Source organism: Nannospalax galili, unplaced genomic scaffold (assembly GCF_000622305.1).
Source record: "Nannospalax galili isolate Female #2095 unplaced genomic scaffold, S.galili_v1.0 scaffold282, whole genome shotgun sequence".
Classification (NCBI taxonomy): domain Eukaryota; kingdom Metazoa; phylum Chordata; class Mammalia; order Rodentia; family Spalacidae; genus Nannospalax; species Nannospalax galili.
Window position 1 is genome coordinate 37,853 of NW_008347693.1, and position 25,670 is coordinate 63,522.

General features: G+C 49.3%; 1 protein-coding gene across 4 annotated transcripts; it reads right to left on the bottom strand.

The window, feature by feature from the left end:
- Positions 1 to 3,726: 3,726 nt before the first annotated feature.
- Positions 3,727 to 23,890, bottom strand: Siglec1 (sialic acid binding Ig like lectin 1). 4 transcript variants are annotated; one of them, XM_029568927.1, is made up of 22 exons: positions 23,807 to 23,890; positions 23,615 to 23,690; positions 23,015 to 23,374; positions 22,471 to 22,767; positions 21,093 to 21,359; positions 20,585 to 20,839; positions 18,341 to 18,640; positions 17,436 to 17,693; positions 15,672 to 16,001; positions 15,016 to 15,270; positions 14,415 to 14,717; positions 12,752 to 13,012; positions 12,333 to 12,644; positions 11,639 to 11,890; positions 11,103 to 11,372; positions 10,762 to 11,013; positions 10,130 to 10,435; positions 9,319 to 9,579; positions 7,971 to 8,273; positions 7,648 to 7,750; positions 7,201 to 7,273; positions 6,281 to 6,790 (listed from the first exon to the last, which is right to left on the bottom strand). In XM_029568927.1, exons 2-22 carry the CDS (start codon positions 23,661 to 23,663, stop codon positions 6,737 to 6,739), a joined length of 5,121 nt encoding a protein of 1,706 aa, XP_029424787.1. In that variant the 5' UTR covers positions 23,664 to 23,690; positions 23,807 to 23,890; the 3' UTR covers positions 6,281 to 6,736. The 4 variants fall into 4 exon arrangements, with proteins under 4 accessions (XP_008842543.2, XP_017656419.1, XP_029424787.1 ...); XM_017800930.2 differs by lacking the exon at positions 6,281 to 6,790 and adding an exon at positions 3,881 to 3,916 and having other exon boundaries at positions 23,615 to 23,884; XM_017800929.2 differs by having other exon boundaries at positions 23,615 to 23,884.
- Between the last annotated feature and the right edge of the window lie 1,780 nt (positions 23,891 to 25,670).

A 25,670-nucleotide genomic window follows, 5' to 3' on the forward strand; every position in this document is an offset into this window, starting at 1 on the left:
AAGTATCATAATGGAATTAAAAAGAAAAAGGTGTGCATCACCACGCCCAGTTGAGAAATTTTAAATCTTTAAAGAAAAGATTGAGGAAGACATCAGAAGATGGAAGGACCTCCCATGCTCACAGATTGGAAAAATTAATATTGTGAAAATGACCATCCTACCAAAGGCAATATATAGATTCAATGCAATCTCAATCAAAATTCCCATGGCGTACTTCACAGAATTAAAAAAAAAATCCTAAAATTCCTATGGAAGCATAAAAGACCCTGGATAGCTAAAGCAAACATGAGCACAAAAAGCAATGCTGGGGAATTACTATAACAGATCTCAAACTATATTACAGAGCAATAGTCATAAAAACAGCATGGTACTGGCACAAAAATAGACACATAGATCAATGGAACACAATTGAAGACCCAAACATGAGTATATACAATTTCAGCTACCTGATATTTGACAAAGGTGCTAAGAACACACAATGGAGGAAAGACAGCATCGTCAACAAATGGTGCTGGCAAAGTTGGATCTCCACCTGTAGAAAAATGGAACTAGACCCTTATCTTTCACCTTGCATAAAAGTCAACTCCAAATGGTTCAAAGACCTCAATGTGAAACTTGAAACTCTGAAACTGTTACAAGAAAACATTGGCAGTAACTTACAAGATATAGTTGTAGGAAAGGACTTTCTAAATCAGACATCAGTTGCTCAGGAATTAAGGCCAACAGTCAACAAGTAGGTACTGATTAAATTAAAAAGCTTCTGTGCAGCAAAAGAAACAACCAAGAAAGTGGAAAAAATTTTTCACCAGCGACACATCCAACAGAGGTTTAACATCCAGAATATATAAAGAACTCAAAAAACAAAGAATCAGGACAATGAATGACCCAGTTAAAAGATGTGCTAAAGACCTAAGCAGAGAGCTCTCAAAAGGAGAAATAAAGATGGCTAAGAAGCATCTTTTAAAATGTTCAACATAATTAGGAAAATGCAAATTAAAATCACCCTAAGATTTCATCTTACCCCACTCAAACTGGCTAAGATCAAGAGAACAAATGATACCAAATGTTGGAGGGGATGTGGGGAAAGGGGAATGCTCATCCACTGCTGGTGGGGCTGCGAACTTGTTCAACCCCTATGGAAAGCAGTGTAGAGAACTCTTAAAAAACTACAAATGAATCTACCATTTGACCCAGTTATACCACTCCTTGGCATATACCCAAAGAATTCATCCTATTGCAGAGACACTTGTACATCCATGTTTGTTGCTGCTCTTTTCACAATAGCTAAGAGATGGAAAAAACCTAAGTGTCCCTCAATTGATGAGTGGATAATGAAAATGTGGTTCATTTATACGATGGAGTTTTACTCAGCAGTAAAGAAAGATGAAATAATGAAATTTGCAGGTAAATGGATGGATCTAGAAACTGTTATCTAAATGAGGTAACACAGACTCAGAGGGAAAAAAAAGAAGTATGTTCTCCCTCTTTTGTGGATCCTAGCACTAAATTCTTATGTGGTATATATTCTGATGTAACTGCAGGAACCAACCAGGAAAATGGAAGAGAAGCAGGGGGGTAAAGGGAAAGAAGGAACCTGAGAGAGAAGAACAGTAGGAGACAGGTGTTACTAAGGGAGACATGTGTAAAAGGGGCGGTAGCTGAATGAGATGGGGAGGAGGAGGGCTATACAAAGAACTATGGGAATAAAGGGGAAGAAGGAGCTCAAGAGAGGTGGGACCACAGCAGACAGGAATTATCAAGGGAGAAATGGGGAAAATGGGGACACTTTAAATGGAGAGGGCAGGGAAGGAGGATAAGACAGGGAGAGAGAGAGGAGAGATAAATAATGCCTAACTAGTATAAAAATCCAGAGGGAAGCCGGGCCTGGTGGCGCACGCCTTTAATCCCAGCACTTGGGAGGCAGAGGCAGGCGGATCTTTGTGAGTTCGAGGCCAGCCTGGTCTACATAGTGAGTTCCAGGACAGCTGGGGCTACAGGGAGACCCTGTCTCGAAAAGACAAAAAAAAAAAAATCCAGAGGGAACTGTATTAGTCCAAAAACCTACTGAAAAATTACACATAATAATATCTCTACACGAGTTTATGTGCACAGCTGAAGGCTACATAACGGTGCCAGACAAGAGAGACCTTCCTTTGAGCTGTTGGCCAGGGTATTCCAAGAGACTCACAAAATTACACAGGCTATTGCCACAGCCCTTGATTGCCTCCCAGAACTTGAAGGTAAGACCCTATTGCTGAAGACAGGACATACTTTGGGCATAGGATTTGAAGTGGAGCTGGAACTGACCTGGAAGCCACCTCCCCTGAAGGCTAGCTTTCATAGCTTTGGAGAGCAGTATGTGAACTGCTAAGGGAGAAGAACATCAATAGATGGTCCAAACCAGCTTCAAGGCTTAAAATCATATGAATGACCAGCACAACAAATGACATTGATGCAGTAGCACCACTTTTATCTTGGAAGTAATCAACAGCTACCTAATTGGACTTAAAGCCAATTTGATGGGCGGAAACTCATGTGTGGTACTGTAAACCTAGCCAAATACACATAGCTGGAGAGGTCACAGATCTTAGAGAAAACCCCAAGGTTGTCACATCCCTAGACAAATAAAATTTCTTATTATGTGCAAAATATGGATCCTTCAATTTACAGACAAGTATCCCAGTTACCACCCATCAAAGAAGCTTCTTTTTCAACAGTCAGAGATTATTACCTAGTTCCACAACTGGTCACACACAGCGATTGTCTATGAATTGCCCAAGCCTAAGTGGCACATCTAGGCTGCAACCTCTACACCTACGGCCCACAGAACATAGAACTAGGGATGAAGAGAACACTAATGCATCTTTCAGTGAAGCTCCTCATGCAACAGAGGGCCAGGAACACAAAAGGTCACAAATGGCCAAAATGCAGAGAATAAGAGTCTACAGAGTGTGGGTCTTTGAACAGGACTCCTGTATTAAAATCCACCCACCAGGACCATTGCAGAAGAGGCAGTGAAAAGATTGTAAGAGCCAGGGAGAATGTGCATGACCACCTGGAAGTGGAGTCCTACAGACACCTGGGACTCTTCTCAGATGAACCTATAGCAACAGTGTCACATGCACAAGACCCATGGAAACTCAAGCAAACAAAAACCCAGTGCAGAACTGTGGAAATGTACAGAAGGCCCCAATCTTAGTCAAAGAATTATTGGCAGCTGATTCCTGCTGGGTGAGAATGAGCTGATTTTCTTAAAGGGAGGGACTCTAGATAGACTGACTAGATCTCAGTGGATGAACTTGCACTGAGGGACATCTGGGGACACTAATTTGACATGATCGTCCTTAACACAAATGACAGAATGTATGAATTCCATTGGGGGGATTATGGGAGGAGGCCAATGGGGAAGGGGGTATAGAGATGATTAATATGTTCTGTATGAAATTCACAAAAATTCAATAAAAAATTAAAAACTAATAATAAAAATAAAAATTTTTTAAAAGACAGAAAAAAAGAGGAAAAGGGAAAGTGAACTGAGAACTAGCATTCATCTCTCTCTGCTTCCTGACTGAATACAGCACGACCAGCTGCCTCCTGCTCCTGCTCCCACAGCTCCATCCACTTTTGTTTCCACACATCCATACCACGACAAGACTGTACCTCCAAACTGGGAGCCAAGTAAGTCCTTCCTACATTAGTCGGGGTTCTCTAAAGAGGCAGAACTGATGAAATGAATATATATATGGATTTATTAGATTGGCTTACAGGATAAAGTCTAAGTAGTCCAACAACGTCTGCACTACAGTGGAGAGGCAGAGAATCCAGTAGTTGCTCAGTTCATGAGGCTGGATGTGTCAGTAGTCCCAATCTGGCACTGAAGGCTTGATAGGTTCTGGGAGATCTGCTAGTCTTCAGTCTATGTTGGAATGTGAAGAAGTAAGTCACAGAGGCAAGACGAACTCACCAATGGGAGAGAAGACAAGGAGCAACAAAGCAAGAACTCCTTCCAGCCATGGCCTTTTATTCCAGGTGCCATCGGAAGGTAACGCCCACATTTAGGGTGGATCTTCCAGCTTTAAATGACCCAACCAAGAAGGAGTCTCTCATTCTAGCTATTCCCAGACCCAGTCAAACTGACACCCAGGATTAGCCAGCACACTTATGTTGCTTTCCTCAGATATTTTGATACAGGGATAAGAAAAAACTACTCCATGCAGTCTGTGCTCTTAGCATCTGGCTCCCATCACTGAACTTGCCATTTGAGGACATCATCCTAACACTTTCTGCAGGAACAGTTTATTCTCTATGTTGTGTAGACACAGTACAGTCTATTTAACCATGCTATTGCTGCTGTGCATTTGTTATTTCCAGTTCCTGGCTATGATGAATGGCATTGTTATAAACATTTTAATACAAATCTCATGGTGACATAAGCACTTGTTTTTCCTGAGTAAATACTCAGGGGTAGAATACCACGGTCATAGGAAGAGTATTTTATCCTTAATAGATATTAGCAAACTATTTCAGAAAGCTGTCACATATAAAGTATGATACCATTTTTGTAAAGCTTAAACACCGGCAAATCAAATCTCTGGGATTAGAAGTCAAGATAGTCAGGGCTGGAGAGTTGGCTCAGCAGTTAAGAGCACTGACTGCTCTTGCAGAGGACCTGGGTTCGATTCCCAGCACCCACATGGTGGCTACGAACCAACCTTAACTCCACTTCCAGGGAAATCCAAAGCCCTCTTTGGACTTTTTTGCATATATGTGAGTGCACGACACAGGTGCACTCACATACATGTAGGCAATGCACTCATATACATAAAATAAAAATAATAAATAAAATATTTTTTTTAAAAAAAGAAGTCAAGATAGTCACTGGGAACTCCGGTGCCCTGACATTTCTGTTTCCTGATCTGATTGCCCAGATATGCTGACTTTTGAAAAAGCCATTATGCTAACACTCTTATGATGTACATGTTACATTTCAATTACAAGTTTATTTCAGACCTGGGGGTGGGCAACTAGCTCCTGTGAGCACTCTCCAATACCCCCTTGGAGGAGTATGAGAGCAAATGAGGACTCCCAAGTCACATGCCCGCCCCCCAGCAGCCACCTTTCAGGATGTGGTTGTCCTCTCTCCCTGTCTCCCCAAGACAGGCCCCATACATCTTGCTGCTCTTGGTTTGCTGACCTCTCATTTAGAGCAGGTTTTCTACTTTCCAACCTCAACAAAGTAAAAAAACAAATGTAGCCTGTCGTGTGCCAAGCACTATGCTGGTCCTTATTGGTGAGCAGCCCATCATCAGAGCCTTGAGGGACAAAATGAAACACTGGTCATTTAAGCAGTGTGAGAAAAGCCTTGTGTGGTTTCCACTCACTCAGACGGAGTCTGCGAACAAACCCACTAGTATCTAATATTTTACTCTATATTTTTGCTCCAAGGTTTTGGTTGCAAGAAGGAAACTGACTCCAGTGGACGGAACTCTAGGATGGAAGTTTATTGGGAGGAATTGTTTGACAGGCTCCCAAGGAGAGCATGGCAGACAGAGACAAAACAAAAAGGGATCTAAGGAGGTTTGAAGTTCAAGATCATCCATTCTCAGCTACATAGTGAGTTTGAGGCCAGCCTGGGCTACATGAGATCTTGCGTCAAAAAACTAAAATAAAAAAGGAAGGAAAGAGGGAGGAAGGGAGGAAAGAAGGAAGGAAAAAGGAAGAAAGGGGCCTAGAGTAAGTGAAAGCGGAGAGTCAGCTACACAGTCGCCCATCTTCCAGTCCATTCCCAGCCTCCTAGCCTCTCTGCTAACCCCACTACCCTCCAGGCGCTCAACTTCGTCCCTCTGCTCCTCCTATCACTTGCTACCAGGCTGCAGCAGGAGTCAGCAACCCACTGTTGACCTGGCTTCCCCCATCCCTGATTTCCCAGGAGCACTTCATTCCTTCCTGGTGATAATTGTTCTAACAGACCATGCAGCATGGGTGGCCATAAGTGTGCAGTTGCTTACTTGGCTGTGGGGAAGTATGCCCCCAGAGCAGGACCAAGGATGATGGTAACATCCCTGTTTGCTCCTCACTTTTTGTTTGTTTGGTGTTGGTTTTTTGTTTGTTTTGTTTTCATTTTTTAATTTTTATTTATTATTTTTATTTTATGTATATGACTGTTACCTGCATGTGTGTGCACCCATTCGAGCAGTGCCCACAGAGGTCAGAAGGCTTTAGATTCCCTGGAACTGGAGTTACAGATGGTTGTGAGCCACCATGTGGATGCTGGCTCATGTGGAACCAAACCCGGGTCCTCTGCAAGAGCAGCTAGTGCTCTTAACCACTGAGGCATCTCTCCAGCCCCCTAATACAGAATGTCTTGGCAGGTCAGTGAGGACCCAAATGTTCTTCCAGTCTAGCCAGAAAGTCCAAAGTGCCTTTGAGGAAAAAGAGGCAAAGGGGCAGTGCCTCTTCAGAAAAGAAATGGAGAGGGAAGAGACAGAGGACAGGGATTCAAAGAGAAGTGAGTCACATGGCCGACTCGGTCCCAGAGCCTCAGCATACTCCTAGGTAGATTGGGCTTCACTCCACGCTAGCCACCCATTTTTCTTGGGAGCAAGACGCTTAGAAGACAGGTCACAGAACATCAGATGTCACTGTGCTGCTTGTACAGAGGTGACAGAACCTCTTTCACAGTATCTGAGTCATCAGAGAGTAGCAACCATCTCCTCTTGAAGGCAGGTTGATCAGCTCAGAGTTGTGGCACAGGTGAGGTCCCATGTGTGCCTGCATCAGGAGCAAGGAGCTTCCCACAAAGAAAACCCTGGTCACAGAAGGCCTGCACTGACCCATGGTCCTAGGTAGGGTCATCTGCAGAAGGGGATTACACTATGGGAAGGGAAACAGGCTTTCACTCCTGCCTATGACAGGTAGGCTCCAACTTGAGGAAGAAAAACCTCAAAACAAAGGTAGAGGAACCAGAAAATGTGTCTTGATAAAATCTCCTTGTATCATTAAATCACCCACCCAGCAAACACATAGCTACTCTGAGCCTCAATAAGAATATGGCTCTCCCTATCCCCCTGGGGAATCTGGGCTCCCCGTACTCCTCCCCTAACCTCCCCTGGTCCCAGCACTGTCCTGTGAATAGAAATAGCGTCTAGATGCCAGCTGGACACTGTTACAACCACATGTCTGCAAATGTTGAACAGATACCTGTGTGGTGTCCTTCTGAGTGGACATCTCCATTGAATTCTTATTCATATTCAGCCTATAAGAACGCCTCTTTCTGCATGGCAAGCATGGACTCAGTGAGGATTACTCCCTACCAACTGTTCCACCCTCCTGCTCCCCCCTCCAGGGCGTTGGCCCAGGTTGCCCACTATACATAGCAGGGAAGCCTTGCACAGCATGGGATACCTGCTTGTTTTCCTCCCCAGCCCTTTCTTCAGCACAGGTTAGAGACAAGTGAAGGAGAGCTACATGTAGCAAGATAATTGCCGAGCCTCTGGAGGGGACTCCCAACTTTGGAAGGGGCAGAGTAGGAAGTTGGAGGTCTTGGGAGAGAATTTCTTCCAAAGAATTTGGGGACATTGGAAGGACTAGGGTGAATAGAATGAAGTAGCTCAGGCCCCCATCCAGCCCAATCCAGCCCAAACTTACTTCCAGGCATGCCAGGCTCCCAGGCCCAGCAACAGGAACAGGAAGGCTGCCAGAAATCCCAGGACCCAGAGCAGCCACTGGAACAGTTGCAACTGATGCAGGGCTAGAACATAAGGGAAATGCTGAGGAGACTTCAGGGGCTCCAGGCCCCCAGCACTCTCAAGGTAACCCAACTAATATGGAACTGATTTTATTTCATCTCCAAAGCCCAATGCAAGATTTGGGTTAGACAGACAAGTTGTATAGTGGCAGAAGAGAGTGGGGAAGGTAGCCTTAGGACCTAAGAACAGGGTTGGCCAAGGAGATGGAAATCCTTTCCTCACCTCTGGTCCCAAAGTAAGCAGAAGCAGAGGCAGAGCCCAGGGCATTTGAGGCAGAACACACGTATTCCCCCTGGTTGCTGGGTTGGAGCTCCTCCATGTCCACTCTTAGGGCATTGGGGGAAGCAGAGACGTGAATGTGGGGCTCGATGGGAGCACCCTTGAGCTGGCTGGAGGCCACCAGTTGACTGCCCAGGTGGAGGGTGAGGCTGGCCAGCGGCTCACTGTCCACTCGACAGTCCAGGATGCCCTGGAGGCCACCCTCAGGCTCCACAAACACTGTTATGATGGGTGTCTTGGGAGGGTCTGTGGAGAGGAAGAGTGTGATAACCACAGAAATTGACTTCAAATCCCTCCCTCCACGTGACTTTGCTGCAGTTCCATGAAGTAATGGGGCCTCTTTCCACACTCCTGAACCAAAAGTGACACTGCGAGTTTGGGGACGTGGCTCAGTCAGCAAGGTGCTAGCTGCACAAACACAAGGATCTGAGTTCAATCCCCAGCACTCATGCAAAAAGCCAGGTATGGTGGCACATGCCTCTAATCTTAGCACTGGGGAGGCAGAGACAGGATGATCCCTGGTGCTTGGTGGAGCTAATCTTGCTGAATTGGTGAGCTCCAGATTCAGTGAGAGATCCTCTCTCAAAAGATGGGGTGGAAAGTGATAAAGAAACACATTGACCTCTGGCCTCCACATGCACATGCACAAAAATATGCATGCATGCACAGTTATACACCACACACACACACACACACACACACACACACACACACACACACTTAAAAACAACAAAAGTGGCATTGTGGAGCTTTAGAGTTAGACCTCAAGATGTCTTGCAGCTTCTCTTCTGCTTCCTAAAACACAACCATGTTAGAAGCCCAGGCCAGTATGGTGGGCACAGTTGGTCCAACTGCAGCCAGCAGATGAGGCCACATTAGACTGGCCAGTGTCAGTGGAGTCACTGGTCAATTACAGCCACAACTGCAAAACTGCCCAGCTGAGACCTGCCCAAATTTCTAATCCACAGAATTGTGAGGTCACTTGTTATCTAGAAGTAGCTGATTGATACAGCATGTGAGCCAACAAAGAATAGAGAAGACCAAAGCCAATGATGGCCTACTGTGTGCCAGGCACTCGGGATGCTTTATCTCCTGTACTCTTCCCAAGAGAAGGGGACTAATATAGCCTCCATTTCAAAGATGGGGAATTAAGGTATAAATAAACATACAAGCAGCTGCTGGGAGTGCTGGAATTCTAATGGGTCCCATGCCTGTGAAGTCCTTGCTGTGCAGAGGGAAAGGTAAACATATGATATGTGGGGAGACAGGGCAGAGGTAGGGTTACACTCACAGAGAACACGGAGCATGACGGGAGCAGAGGTAGTGATCCCAACAGGGAGCTCAGCCCTGCAGTGGTACAGCCCAGCCTGGGCCCGGGCCACATGGGTAAAAGAGAGTGTGGGCACTGACTCAGCACGTAGTGGCCGACTATTCCAGAACCATATAAAAGTAAAGTTGTCCGTGGACTTGGAGCCAACGGGGAGGTGGCAGCTTAGGTTCAGGGCTGCACCCTCTGGCACTTCCAGGCCTGGTTCAGCTACCACACGCACACCTGCAGTCCAAGGATGTGTAAATTGTCAGAGAACTGTGCACTGTAGGGAAGTCTCAGTCTGTGTTGGGGTCCAAACCCTCCAAGGTTGGACTATGTCTCTCCTTAGACTGATTGTAAGAACGGTATGAATTGAGTTGTACAGAGACTCCCATGACAGGGTTGTGACTCCTGCATCAGAGCAGGTCCTCTGATACGTAATGTTACATCTTGCCCTTAGACTGGGCTTCCCAAGGGTAAGGCTGTGTCTTGCTCCCACCTCAGGCTTCCCTAGTGCAGGATTCTGTGAGGTTAGGATATGTCTCCTCCCACTCCCTCCCCTAGGGGTACTGCAACTCCTCCTCACACCCTGTCAGAGAATCTCCCGTGGTGGAGCTGTATCATCCTCAAAGACTGGTCTACCCCTCTACTGGGAGCCATGCCTCCTGCAGACTGGGCTACTCTGGGCAGGGCTGGTCACACTCCTTCAGGCCAGCAGCCCCTCCCATGGACTCCAGCCCCACAGCACAGGAACCCCAGAACCTAGCCCCCTCCTCACCCCTGTTCTACTCACCATCCTCCCTCCACAGCTGCTGAGTGGTACTGACTGAGCCCAATGCATTATGGGCTGTGCAAACATAGGCATCACCATCACCTGTAGTCATATCTTGTACCTGCAGCCGAAGGGCATTGCGGGCTACCTGGACATGGCCCATCCCCGAGGTAGAGCGGTGAAGCCCATGGCTGGTGGCTAGCACCTTGCCATTGTGGGACAGTGCCAGCTCAGCGGGTGGCTCACTGTCCACGGTGCACTGTACCACAATCATGAGCCTGGTCCTTGAATCCCGGAAAGAGGATAGAACAGCATCCCGAGGGGCATCTGGAGGTGGTGTGGGACACAGATAGGGGGCTTTGCTGAGGCATCCTGAACTGCCCTTGCCCAACTGCCTGATGCTGGTGAGGCTGAAACTTCAGAACAAATGTCCCCTTCCTAAAACTTACAACTTCTCAGGAATCTGTGGGCAGAGCCCTTCAGACAGGACTCCGAGGGCTAGACAGTCTCTTTCTTCAGCACCTATGCCCCCCTCCCCCAAATGCCCATTCCTAGACCCTCTGTTGTCTCATACCCACCATAATCAGGGCCTTTCAGAAGCACCCTCCGCCACCCTCACCCTGGGAAGCCCCAGCTAAGGAGCTCTTGCTCACAAAGGATTTGCAGGGTGGCAGGCTGGGAGCTGCGTGTGCCCTGAGCATCATGAACTTGGCAAGAGTAGGCACCGGCATGAGCCTGTGTGGCCACCAGGAACTGGAGTGAGGCAGCTGGCCCTTCCTGCATCCAATGGCCATTGTGGTACCAGGCATAGAGGGCAGGTGGAAGGACGGCAGGGTCCTTGCAGGTCACTGTGACAGGAGACCCCTCGGGTACAGTAGCTGAGGGAGCCACCGTCACCCGTACACCTGAACCAAAGGCAGCAGGGTCAGCTGGGTCCGGCCAGATGTAAAAGTTGATTCCCTCCCCCTGTGACCTTGGTCTGACCCTGCTTCACCTTCCAAGTGAAGTTCCAGGGATGTGTTAGCCTGGCCCAGTGCGCTGTGGGCAAAGCAACTGTAGAGCCCCTCATCACTGGGCTTTGGGTCTCGCAGCTTCAGGAGCAGGGTGTTAGGGACAGAGGCTGCAGTTGAGGAGGCTAGGAGGCGGCCAGCATGGCTGAGAGCCAGCTGGGCAGGTGGGCGACTGTCCACAGTGCACAGTACTATGGCCAGCTGCCTGTCCTGACTCTCCAAGAGGTAAGTCAGCCTCAGGCTGCGCGGAGCATCTGCAGAGATCCAGGAGGTATACATGGAGCTCAGAGGCAGCCTTGAGAAGGCCAGTTTGCAAGTGGCAGAAAGGTTCCCCATTGCCCAGTCTAGGGTTCTTCTCCTTTGCCCAGAAAAGACCTGTCCTCATTTTCCCCAGCTCTTGTCCAGTGTCTCACTGCGGTTAGCTTTGAGTCCTTGGGCTACATACCTGAGGGGTCTGCAATACCATGACTCCTGGGCCCCGTCACCCCTCTCACCACCACCCACACCCAGCCAGACTCACAGAGGACATCCAGGGTGACAGGTCTGGAGAGACAGGGTTCTTGGCCAGGGAATCCCACACCACAGCGGTAGGAGGTAGCATCCATGACTGTGACATTGGGCAGGGAGATGGAACGGGCACCAAGGAGCTGCTGCCCACCCTGGTACCATGTGTAGCTGAGTGAGGCTAAGTGGGTGCTCCACACCAGGCAAGTCAGGTTCACCTGCTGTCCCTCCTGAACAGTGGCATTGGGCCATATCTGCACACTCACAGCTGGGGACAGAGAGAAGCCACCAGTGAGGATCTTGAAGCTGGTATAGAGCAAGTCATTGTTTCTATGCAGGCCAGTCAGCTCTGCTGCCGAGGAGCTCCTTTGGCTCTGAGAACCCCAGGAAGCCCCCTGTCAAGGTGGTTGAGACTAGGGGTCAGGGTCCTGTAGAGAGTTCTGCAGAGTCCTAGACAGCCCTCAGCTCCTCCCTAACGAATGGGATGAAAAGGTTTCCCTGTGTGGCTATAGCTTCTCTGTGAGGTGCCTTTCCTGATTAAGTTTATGCACTGGGCACCCAGTGCTTAAACAAGACTCTTTCATGTAACCCAAGTCCAGAGACCACATCCCTAACTAGGCTGCATTTGTGGCTTGTCCTTAGTTCTTAGGATTGTAGAGCCTTCTGCCTTTTTTCCCTCTCTTCCAGGAGTTAAACCCACCCAAACTGACCTTGGGCATCGAAGTCAGCTTTGGCAGAGGCCTGGCCCAGGGTGTTGGTGGCCTCACAAGTATAGACACCATCATCCTCCAGCTCTGTGTTGTGGATCTCCAGGCGCAGTGTATTGGGAGTCACAGTCACATGCAGCCGGGGATTGCTGCTTGCCAGTTCCTCCACATTTTGTAGGGTAGAGGCCACAAGGCGGTCCTGGTGAAATAGCTGCAGCTGGGCTGGAGGATCACTGTGCACACTGCACACCAGGAGGCCTAGTCGCCCAGGGCCTGTGTCCAGCAAGGTGGTGAGTGCGGCCTGGCGTGGGGTGTCTACACCAGGTGAGGAATAGTCAGGACATGGCCAGGGGCAGGTCCCTCATCCAGGGCTCTGTTGTAGAACACCTCCCCTTCCCCACAGGAATGAGAAACACCCTTACAGGACACATGGAGGCTGACAGGGGCAGCCAGGCTGGCAGTGGCTGTGGCTGGAGCCTGTGCTTGGCAATGGTAGGCACCAGCTTGCCTCAGACTTATGGCTGCAATGTGGAATGTGGCTGAGGTTGACTCCTGGAGTGGCTGGCCATCCTTATACCAGCGGTATGAGGTCCCTTCAGGGACCCCAGTGGGCAGCTGGCAACTCAAGACCACAGCCTGGCCCTCCTGGAGCTCTGGTGATGGTGAAACCTGGACCCAGGCTCCTGCAAGGAGAAACAAGGTAGATGAGGGTTTGCCACCATTCCTCCCAAAGTTTGCTGCTGTTTGTGTCTCCAGAAGAGTACAAAGGCCCAATCCTATGTCCAGGAGCACAGCTTCCTCCAGGGCCCCCCTCAGGTCAATGTCTCTGCCTCTCATGTTCCCACTCTGCTCCTAGCCTGAACCCACTTTGTTCTGGCCCATGTTGCTTACCACCTGGAGTTTAGGTTTCTGTTTTTTGTTTTTTTTATTTTAATTTTATGTGTATGAGTGTTTTGCTTGCATATATATAAATGCACCCTTGTCATGCAATGTCTGTGGGGGCCAGATGAGGGTGTTGAATCCTCTGGAAGTGGAGTTAAGGTTAAGGACAGTTGTTAGCCGCCATGTGGGTGCTGGGAACCAAATGCATATCCTCTACAAGAGCCACCAGTGCCCTTAACCACTGAGCAATCTCTCCAGCCCCAAGATTTTTGTGTTTTGGGACAGTCTCACTATGAAGCCCAGGCTAACTTTGAACTCCCTTTCCCCTTACCTCTGCTTCCTGAATGCTTGGCTTACAGGCATTTGCCACCATGGATAGCTTACTTTGGGAGAATTTTTTTAAATTTGTTTTTATTGAATTTTTGTGTATTTTATACAGAATATCTCAAACAATGTTAATCATCTTTATAATCCTGTCCCCACTGGCACACTCTCATAGCCCCCCCGCCCCCCACTGGAACCCATATACTCTGTCATTTGTGTTAAGGCCCAATGTGTCAAGTCTGTGTCCCCAGACTATTACCAGTGAAAGTCCATCCACCGAGGTCTAGTCAGCCTATCTAGACTCTTGTTTTAGGAAGATCATCTCTTCCTCACCTAGCAGTAATCAATGTTTTTACAGCTAATATTGGGGTATACTATTCATTTGCCCAGTTCTGTGAAGGGTTTTTGTCTGCCTGAGTTTGCATGGAACTTGTGTATGCTGACACCATTGCCATAGAATCATACGAGGAGGTTCCCAGGAGCTCGTAGGACTGTTTCCATATGGTCTTCCCCCTCTTCCCTGCCTCTTATGATCTTTCCACTCCCTCTTCCGCAATGGTGCTTTGGGAGAATTTTTATAGAGAATATATATGAATATAAAAGGAAGGAAGAAGGAAGGAGGAAGGAAGGAAGGAAGGAAGGGAGGGAGGGAGGGAGGGAGGGAGGGGGAACAGGCTCTAACCCAGTAAGCCACCTTGCACAGTTGTCAGAACCTCCTAATGGCTGCTGCAGTAACTACATGTGGAAAATGGTATAGGCTGGCTACAAACTGTGCCCTAACCAAAGCTTCTGGACAAAATTTATAGCACACAATGCAAAGTCCAACCAGAGCACCCCAAGTCTCAGGGTCCACTCTATTGTTGGAAGACCAGCACTTACCTCGGACCTGGAAGAAGAGTGAGGTGTTGGCTGATCCAAGAACATTTGTGGCCTCACAGCGATAGCTTCCAGAGTCCTCAAGGCCCAGTTCTCGGATCTCTAGCTGCAGGGAGTTGGCTGTGACCTTGGCCTGGATTCTGTCATGGGATGGGCGATGGGGTTCCAGGCTGGTGGCCAGGAGGTGCTCCCCATGGAATAGGGACAGGCGAGCCAGGGGACGACTGTCCACAGTGCAGATAAACACAGCCATGTGACCCTGGGCCACATCCAGGAGGGCTGACAGCTTTGGAGGGTCTGGGGCATCTGCACAAACCAGAATGGGGTGGAATACTCAAGCTGCTCTCACTCAACTCACTATAGTCTACCTGACACACTGTATCTTCTCCTCTTGTACACATTCCATAGGCCCATCTGCCATGCCAGACTGGTATTTGCCTCCCCAGGCCCCCAGCTCCAACCCTGTGACCCCGGGTCCCTCCACCCTCCAGGCTCCTCTGTATTCCAGCCCCACCCGTGCTCCAAGCCCCTCCACCCTCCAGACCTGTCTGTTCCCCCAGGTCCTGCTGCCCTGAAGGCTGTACTGTCCCTGTCTGTCACTCACATAGCACACTCAGGACCACAGGAGCTGAGAGCTGGGTCCCAGCCTCACTGAGGAGGCGGCAGGCATAGAGGGCAGCATCAGTCCTGGCCACAGGTTGCAGTCTTACAGTCTCCAATGGGCCTTGAGTCCACAGCACTCCATTCCGGAACCAGGAGAAGTTGGCAGAGCCAGTAGCTTCCCGGCTCACGTTGCAAGTTAGGATGGCCTCTGTGCCCTCGTGCAACATGTTTGACGGTGTGATGACCAGGACAGTGGCTGGAGAGGAGGCAGCAGGAGCTGACTGGAGACAAGCCTCTCTCTAACTACCCCAGATCCGCCCTGGCCCAGGCTCCAGCCTCCAGCCTTGGGCAGGGAAGGCCCCTGGGGTACCCCACAACAGAGAGAAAAGCAAAGAAGTTCTCAGGACGCAGCTGCAGAGAGGGACATGGAGAGGGATAGAAGGCAAGGTGGCCCCCACTGTGTTTTCTTTTAGAGATGAGCCTCAAAGTCCCCCAGGTTGTTCCCTCTCCCTCAATTTGGGGGGAGGGAGGCAGTGAGGCTCCCTCTGCCTCCTCCCAATGCTGACATTGGTGCCTCCCCCCAAGTCAGTTTGCTCAAAGTAAGGGTAGTCTGAACTCAGACTGCAGCCCCCATCCACCCCTCCCTCCACTCCTCACCCTTAGCATTAAATATGGCTGAGGCAGAGGAGTTGCCCAGTGCATTGCTGGCCTCACACTGGTACATGCCCTCGTCCTCCAGCACTGGATTCTGGATCTCCACACGAAGCAGGTTGGAGGCTTTGCTGACCTTAGTGCGCTGGGAGCAACTCCCACAGGTGCTACAGCCATCCCTTGCTGGCACAGAAGTAGCCACAACGTGGCCCTTGTGAAGCAGCCGTAGCTGTGCTGGGGGATCACTGTCTACTTGGCACAAGAGGAGGCCTCGCCATCCAGCCCCCACTCCAGAGGCATCCAGCCGGGCAGTGAATGTGGGCTGGCGTGGGGCATCTGTGGGGAGGAAGAGCATGGACACTCATCTCATGGTCACTGCCAAGGCCTCAGGCTAGTCCAGCCTAGCTAGACTCCGAGACACATTGAGCAGCCACAAAAAGCTGTGTGTAGGTTGGGCACAGCATAAAGACAGCCAGGTGGTATTCACTCATGCTCCTCATGCAAAGTTGTGCCCTGGTGCTGAGCTGAGTCCTCTGAGGAGAGGTGTTTTCCAGCTGGGACCAATGTGTCATCAGACTGTCAGCCATCTTGCATGCCTTTTCTGCCCCTAAAGCAAAGAACCCTCCCAGAAGTCCCTGAGAGTCCCCCTCTGCATCCACCCTTGTCACCAAGCCTTGCCTCAAAGTTCATCCCTCCTGTTTTCCAACCCAGCTCCTGCCATACTAGATAATACCTAAAATGGACTCTTTTTTTTTTCATTTTGATGGTTAATATTATCAATTTGACAGCATCTAGAATCATCTAGCACACAAATCTGCATGTCTGCGTGGGAATTTCTAGATTACATTAATTGAGGTGGGAAGATCCTCCCTAAATGTGAGTGGCACCATTCCATGGGCTAAGGTCTCATACTAACAAAAAGGCGAGAGTGAACTGAGCACCAGAGTTCATCTTTCTGCTTCCTGACTGCAGTGTGGCCAGCTGCCCCCCAGTCCTATCACCTTAATGGATTGCACCCTCAAGTTGTGAGCTAAAACAGACCTTTCCTTCCTTATGTGGTTTTTATCACAGCAACAAGAAAAGTAAGCATTCCTAAAGACTGAACCTAGGGCCTTGCACATGCTAGGTAAGTGCTATAAAATGGTCCCTCTCAGCCATGCTTTTAATCCCAGCACTTGGGAGGCAGAGGCAGATCTCTGAGAGATAGCGGTCAGCCTGGACTACATAGTGAGTTCTAGGCCAGCTAGGGCTGCAGGAAGACTTTGTCAAAGAAAAAAAAAGTCCTTTTCTAGAGATTTCTCAAAACACATGGCCAAAAGAGAGTCGGCAATCAAGACCCCCACGTGCTACCACTCAAGCACCAGAAAACCCCTGACCATACCTGGAGAGGCCTTCTGGGTGTAATGTGGCCCCTGTATCACTCAGCTCCTTGGGCTAACATGGAGCAACACCCTTGAGGCAGTCAGCTTGTGGGGTATGTGCACACAGGTAGGAGTATGGCATCTGGGAGGCACCTGGCAGGACAAGCTGGGGTCTGGAGCCAGGGAACAGCTAGCAACAAAGACTGGGACTGGAGGGCAGGATGCAGGGAGTCCTAAAAGAGACCCTGCTTCATTCCCCCACCTTCTACCCTAAGTGGAGAGGTCTGTGGTAGCCAGGCCTATGATCATCCTCTGATGTGGATCCTGGGGCAGGAAAGGGTCAGGAGGATAAGGAGGAAATTGAGTGCCTGGTGGTCCCAATGGGTTGACTTCCCACAGTGGTACTCACAGAGTACAGTGAGGATGGCAGGCAGGGAGGGGCCACTGGTGCTGGAGCCTGCCTGTGCTCTGCAGTAGTATGAGCCTGCGTCCGTGCTGGAGGCCGCAGGAAGCAGGAGGCTGCTGCTAGATCCATCAAGAAGCAGACCACCATTCAGGTACCAGAAGAAATGAATGTCAGGTGCTGGGGTCAGGCCACTCCTGCAGCTCAGAGTCACTGCTTGCCCTTCTACAACCTTGGCTGAAGGGCTGATGAGGAGTCGGGCCACTGGAAGAGGGGCAGAGAGTAGGCCTGGGGCACCTGTGAGGATCCTGACCCATTCCTGCTACAGGAGCTCTCTAGCTTTCTCCTCTCCCCACATGCCTATCTGAGGTTTGTGGTATACGAAAAGAATTTGGCCTTGAATGCCAATTCAGATACTCTATAGCCCAGGTATCACAGAGGCAGCCTTGTGTCAAAACCTGGCTTGAGGGTTGGGGATATAACTCAGCTGGTAGAGTGCTTGCCTTGAATGTATAATGCCTAAGGTTTAATCCCCAGCACTGCATAAACCAGGCATGGTGAGGGAAAAAAACAGACAGAAAACCTAGCTTGATTGAGTAGCCTTGGAAGGAAGAGAGAATTTCACCAATAGAGGAAATACCCTATCGCTCTATCTTGCCTCCCACATCTAACACCTAGCGAAGAGCCTGCCCCCAAAAGCTTAAGAAATAAAAAATAAAGGAAGTTCAGGGTGCAGAAAAATCATGTGATCGACGAAATTTCCCTTTTTGCCTTCTCTTCCAAGAATCTCTATGGTTGGAGTGACCTGGGGGTCTTCTGTGTGACCTAGACAGACCCTCAAGACTCTGGAAAGAAGAGGCCTCCTCCTTGAAGTCCCCCTACCATTCCCCCATAGGCCATGCCCTTATTACCACGGGCAGAGAAGTGAAGGTTGGAGGTTGCATTTCCAAGGAAGTTGGTGGCTGAGCAAGTGTACTCTCCACTGTCAGTTGGTTGCAAGTCACGGATCTCTAGGCGCAGGGAGTTGGGAGTGGAGAAAACTCTGAAGCGAGGGCTGGAGTCGTTCTTCTCAGAGCTGGAGGCTAGTGTGAGGCCCCCATGGGATAGCACCAATGTGGCCAGGGGCTCACTGATCACAGAGCAGTGGAGGATGCCCACGAGCCCAGCCTGTGTCTCCAGGAAGGCAGTCAGGTCCGGGAGGAGGGGTGGGTCTGTGTGAGGATCAGAAGTGGCCTATCATCCTTAGACAGGGCATTTCCTGGATCCCCTGTAAATTAGCCTGTGCATCCCTTTGCCCCAGAGTGCCCTGGAACAGGGTGAGTCCAGATGCCCCTAAGCACCTGCTGAGTACACTTTACCCCCTGGATTGGCAAACCTTTCTGTTAGCCTAGTCATTCCTCATAGCCACACTGTAAGTGGAGATCAGGGCCCTGAATTAGGGTCTCACTTTGTAGCCCAGGCTGCTCCCAAACTGGTGATCCTCCTGCCTCAGCCTCCCAAGTGCTGGGATTACAGGTATGCCCACCATACCTGGATAAGACATCATTTTAAAGATGAATAAACTGGAAGAGTCCAGGTAGAGGGCAGCACTTTTGCCAAGTGATTAAAGGGACCATTGGCAGCATGGGACAAACCAACACCAAATGCCTCCTAATGAGATGCTCTGAGGCAGGCACGGTATCATACCTGCTGCCTTCCAATATAAGAACATCATCTCAGGCAAATGCAAACTGAGGGGCAGCTGCTGAGGAAAGACAGGGAAGGACTGAGGACTGTCCCAGAGATATAGACAAGGTGATGCATGCCTGTAAGCCCAATACTCAGGAGGCAGAAGCAGGAGGATTATCACAGTGGCTAGCCTGGGCTATATAGGGAGTTCTAAGCTAGCCAGAGCTACTTATTGAGGTCCTCTCTGAAAAGAAGCAAACAAAAAGATGATATTTTGGAGTTAATTGCTAAAATTTGTATATGGACTATGAATTATTAATAGTTTGGAATTAATACCACATTTCCTGGTGTGATCTTTGTGTGGGGCTGTGTATGGGCTGATCTTGCAAAATGCACACTGACAAGGCAAGAAATAAAAAGCCATCACACTTGCAACACCAGGAACGTAAATATAATCTTCAGCTTCTGATGGTTCCATTTAGGATTTCTGCCTTTACCAAAGTGTGAAATTCATATACAATCAGTCAGTAGAAACTGTACTTTGATCTTTACCTAGGTTAGCGAGTTACAGTATGAACCTCTCTCATGCTGCTGGGTAGTCAGCAAGCTACCAGTCCTCCAGTGTGCTGCATTGCCCAGTGGGTTGTGGATACAGGCATTCAATGAACGCATGAGCTATTTGGCACTTAATTATGAAATTGCCATATGTTACCTGCCTTGGCCCAAAGGTAGGCTAATGTGTGAGTGTGCTAAGCACGCATGTTTAGGGTGAACTTAGCTAAGCTACTGTGGACATTAGGATTACTGGATACATTAGGACTACTGGATACTTTTCAACTTTGATTTTTTTCTTTTTTGACAAGGTCTCACTGTCAAAACTGGCTGACATAGAACTCAATATGTAGACTAGACTGGTCTCAAACTCACAGAGATTCACCTGCCTCTGCTTCCTGAGAGCTGGAATTAAAAGTGTGCCAAAAGTTTACTGGGGTGCAGTACCATTGCAAGTCGCAACACATTTGTAGGAAGGAATAAAAGTTATAAATGTACATGTATACAGATGTATATGTATACATACGTGTTGACATACAGTAAGGATGTATACATATATGCACATGTGTCTGAGTGTGCACTTGTGTGCATATATGTGTATATCCCCATGTGAACGTGGAGAGAAAGGATAAAGCAAATGAACCAAGATGTTCATAAGCAAAGAACTAGCCTATAGCTATATGATAATCCCTTGTACTATTCCTACAACTTTTCATAAGTTTGATTTCCAAATAAAACATTTCTAAAAGTAGGAGGAAACTGAGGCAGGGACCAGCCTTGTGCAGGAGAGCAGAACTGGGCACACATTCAGCTCCACCTGGCTACACAGCCCATATCTAGGTCAAGAGACCTTGAAGCCCCAACCTTCCTGCAGGGACTCCACCCTTGTGGCCCTGCTCTGGCAATGTCCCCTGTCCCCCAGAAAGGCTACTTACGTCTGACCACCACACTGACTGGGCCAGAGCGCTCACTGCCCTGGGTGTTCTGCACCTCACAGAAATAAAAGCCGGTGTCAGCCCTTGTGGCCATAGGCAGGTACAAGGTGGGGGTGTGGACATCCTCCAGCAGGATGTGGTTCTTGTACCAGCTGTAACGGAGCTCCCTGGGTGCCTCTTTGGGAGTGTTGCAGGTCAGTGTCACTGTCTGGTTCTCCAGGATGGGGCCTGCTGGGCTCACCTTGACCTCAGCCACTACAAGGATAGCATAGGACACACCCTCAGAGTGTGACAGTCAGACAGCTTCTTTCTCTACTGATTGCTTTGCACTCTACCCCCTGAGCAGGAGTCTCCTAGAGGCAGTGTTACTTCTCTTTGTGCCATTTCCCAGAGTCCTCCCAATATCCCTGCAAGGAGGTCCTGTCATGAGTCTGTGCCAACCTCTGGTACCTCCATGGCCTAGCTCCCCTCAGCCCTCTGGCTAGATCTAGCCTCATCCAGAACTCACTAAAAACATGGAGGCTGACTGGGGGTGACGCCAGAGAGCCCACACTATTCTTTGCTTGGCAGGTGTAGACCCCAGAGTCATTCCAAGTTGCCTGGGACAGCTGCAGCACACGGCCAGCAGCTTTGAGGTGTACCCCATCCTTGATCCAGTGCACGGAACTGACGGCAGGGTAGCTGCTGTTCACTTGGCAGATGAGCGTGACCAGCTCGCCAGGGAGAATGTTCTGTCCTGAAGGGCTGAGGAGGAGTTCCACACCCTTGGGGGCATCTACAAAGGATGATAGGATGTCATATAAGATGCATGAGAATGACAGGGTGTGGCACACTTTTTATTAAACTCTGATCCAAGTAAAACCACCCAGAGAAAACACCAATCCCCTGTGTCCTCTGTCTTCCCCATCTCAAAGGAGTCCTGCCTCCCTCCTCCAGTGAGACTCTGAGAATATAGTACTTGACCTGGCATCCAACTTACCCTGCCCTTAATGGCTTTCTGTGTCTCAACACTGTCCACTGCCTGTGTTCTGCTTCGGGATGAGTTACATAGATAAGGTCATGAGCACCCCACTGCTTGCCTTAGTGGCTTGCAGTGACTATTAGTAATTATTATGGCAGGAGGCCAAAGGTGGCAGCAGTAAATTAACTTTCAGGAGAGTTAAGTTTATAAGCAATGGACTAACAATACTATTCTCATTCTCTCTCTCTCTCTCTCTCTCTCTCTCTCTCTCTCTCTCTCTCTCTCTCTGTCTCCTTTCACGTTCAGTCAGCTTGTGGGTGAGGAATGGTGCATGGCTAGCTCCACTATCCAGAGAAGGAACTAGAAGCTCTGGGAAGCAAGGGATTTGCTTAGCACTTGCTCATCCAATAGATGGTAGGCAGCTGTCTGATGCCTACATACAGGGATTATTCTAGAATATCTACCTGGCTTACTGAGATGGGAAAATGAGTCACCAATAGAAACCTCAGCTTTCCCTTCACTTAGCTTGGCCTCAAGATACCCGATCATCATAACTATGTTTGGCTCAGACAGAAAAGGCGTAAATGCCACCTCCCCAGGGTCCCCCAGAGCTGGGCTAGATCACAGAGCTCTTGGCATTGAGTCCCAAAGCTACCAGGAAGCTCCTATTCCCTCTGTGTCTACCATTCTCTGCCCAGCCCTCGAAAACAGACCATTCAAAGGCAGCAGAGATGGAACAGAGACTTTAAACTTGGCTGTTGGAGCTCAGCAGTCCTTCCATCTGCCCTGCCCTGCCCTACAGCTCTGAGTGTGGCTTTACCACAGGGACAACGGGTCTGTTTCCAGAGGTTGAAAAAGCAACTGCTTTTGGTTGGGGAATGACAGAAGTGGTGCTCAGTGACAAGCATGTGGCCCACACACTCACGCTGCACATGGAGGTGGACCTCTCTCTGACTGCTGTGGGCAGCCACAGAGAGCTGGCACCGCAGTGTCCGGTCATGGTCCTGCCAGGACAGGGCCATGTGAAGGGTCTCTAGGTGGCTGATGCCAGTGGGTTCGAGCTTCTGAAGGCTGGAGATGACAGAGCGAGAGGGGTCCTGGCCCTGCCACTGCAGAGTGAGGCGTTCCTGCAGGCACAGGTAGGGTGTGGAGCAGTTGAATTTCACTTCCGTGCCCTCAAGCAGCTCCTCTGGGGCAGTGATAGTGGGAGCATTGGGCGTCTCTGAAAACAAAGACAGCAGTTCTCAGGACTGGTCTTCACCCTGCCTGATCCCTCTTGCCCTGAAAACCCCAACCAAAGGGTCAGGGAGGCTTCAAGGAAGGGAGAATTTTTAGGGGAACCCCCTCCCCACTACAGAGGAAACCAGGGCTGGGCTGAGGCTGAGGGCCTGGGCGAGGTCCAGACCAAAGAATGTGGCTGTGAGTCTGGGAGTCCCTGCCAGATAGTGGCTAGGCCACAGGCTCCTCACCTGTCACAGTGACCAAGGTGCCTTTGATATCTGACCAGCGATTGCCCTCACTGATCTCAAAGCGGAAGTTGTAGGTGCCGGAGTCCTCGGGCTGCAGGTCCTTCAGCAGCAAGTTGCACACTCTGTGATCCATGTTCCCTAGTAGCTCGGCTCGGCCTCGGAAGCGCTCCTCCACCAGTGTGGGGTTCCCTGAGTGGCTCACTACCTGCCTCTTGTCTGAGTAGTCATAGTACCAGATGGCTGTGATGCCATCTGGCACCTTTACATCCGCCGGGAAGCTGAATATGCAGGGGATAAGCAGGCAAGACCCCTTCAAACCCTGCACATCCTTGGGACTAGAGACACCCCATGAGGTCTGGCCTGGAGGAGGGTGGGAGAGAGACACAGAAGAGGGTGATATAGGCCCAGGGGTACTGCAGAGCCCTGTCACCTGCCTCAAACAGGCCCCGACCCTGCCCTCTTTCCACAGTGCTCCCCAGCCAGTACCCCAGGGATACAGCATATACTGGAAGCTAAATCTGACCTAGGCAGAGTCCAGTCTGCTGCACTGGGCCCCTAGAGGCCAGACCCTGTGAGAGGCTCTAGCCCTGTGCAACTTACCTGAGGGGAAGACTGAGGCCAGGAGAAGCAGTGAGAGTAGGAAACACATTGCCAGTACTTGGGTGGGCCCTGGTGCCTATGAGAGCAGAGTAACAGGCTGGCTGGACTCACAGAGGCTTCCTAGCAATGCCTTGGGGGCACCTCAGCCCCAGAGCCTGCAGAGCCTCGGCAGTCTTCATCTGCTATGCTTACCAATCCAGCCAGAAGGCAGGGTGGCTAAAAACTGCTGGGACAGCCACCAGCAAGGAACCAGAAGCCCGTGCTCCTAGCTCAGGCTGTGCCTAGAAATGTCCTCACTTTGTGGCATGCCCTAGAAAGCCTTCTGTGTGCCTTGGCTCCACCCCAAGTTCTGCTTTCTCTACCCCTCAAGGATACAGCTCCAAGGAGCAAGAACAGCTGTGTCACCACCACCACCACCCCCGTCCCTTCCCTATTACCCACACCAGTAGAGCCTAGAGCCCAAAGAGACCCAGTGACTTACTCTAGGGTGCCCAGTGAACATAATGGCCTTATTTGAGATTTGTCTCCTACATCTAGCCTTACCAGCTATAGACCAAAATGAGAGTTGACTGAACTTACCAAAATGTTTATAAGACAGAAGCCAGGTGCACGCCTTTAATCCCTGCACTCAGGGGGCAGAGGCAGGTGGATCTCTGTGAGATGGAGGCCAGCCTGGTCTACATAGTGAGCTTTCCAGGCCAGCTAGAGCTACATGGAGACCCTGTGTCAAAAAGGCCAAAAAAAAAAAAAATAGTTCTCACTTTGTAGCTCAGGATGGCCTCAAACTTACAGTAATCCTTCAGCCTCCTGACAAAATTCTGACTTTTAAAAGTCACTTGTCTCTTTAAAAACGCTTTGAATCCCCATTGCCCGTGAGATTGGAATGACCCACATTTCTTGCACCCTGTGCCACCTCCTTTCTCTTCTCTTCATAGACTCACTCTGGGATCAGTCCTGCCTACTCACAGGCTCCCTAGCTACCCAGCTATGTCTCCATCACAAATCATCTTTGCCTACAAAACCTTACTTAGCCTTCAGGATGCTGCACAAATGGGATTTTCCACTTTCCTTCTGCAGAAGAAAACCCAGGTGAAAACCTTCATGGCTTTACTATGACATCAAAAGCACAGCCAATAAAAGAAAACTTAGATGATGGTGTTGTTTTTGTAATGTTGGCACTTGAGCTGTGGCAAGAGGATTGTAAGTTTGAAGCCAGCTGGGGCAAGGCAGTAAGACCCTGTCTCAAAAGAGAAAAAGGAAAAAATAGGTAATATGGACATAATTAAAATGAAAAAAATTGTGTGCCTCAAAAAATATTTTGCAAGGGGCTAGAGAGATAGCTTTGTGATTAAAAGTACTGGCTGCTCTTGTAAAGGACCTGGGTTTGATTCCCAGCACCAACATATTGACTAACAACTGTCCAAAATTGTAGTTCCAGGGGATCTGATGCTCTCTTCTGGCCTCCACAGGCATCTCATGACATGGGTGCACTTACATGCATGCAGGCAAAACACTCATATACATAAAATTAATTAATTAATTAATTAAAACTACTATTCAGTGCTGCTCAGATGTAAGACTTCAAATCTTAGTCTCCAATACTGTAGTTCCCACCTGTAGCTAAGGGAGACAACCAGCTATTGTTCTAAAATGATGGATAAATCTGTTTTCTCCCCCTATCTAGATGCCTTTGAGAGGGAGCTGACACTGATTGTAACCACTCCAACAGCTATCAAAATACCTGAAAGTAAATCCTGAATCCATCACTCATGAGTCCAGCCTTGGCAGACAAAAGAAAAAGGAGGAGGACCCCAATAGAGGGATGCTTTTGGAAGCCCTTGTCAAGAAATTCCAATGGACTCTCATATGAACATTTGAAACTTCACATCTCCCATTCATGATTCAAGGACTTTCTTCTCCCCTTAGAGACAAGAGTTACACAATTTGGGAGTCTTTTAGATAGACCCACTAAAGGGGTACTCCAATAGCCTCACCCTGTGTCCCTGTTCAACATGGAAGAAGCCAAAATGGTCTGTGTCCCTATTCCCTATAGGCA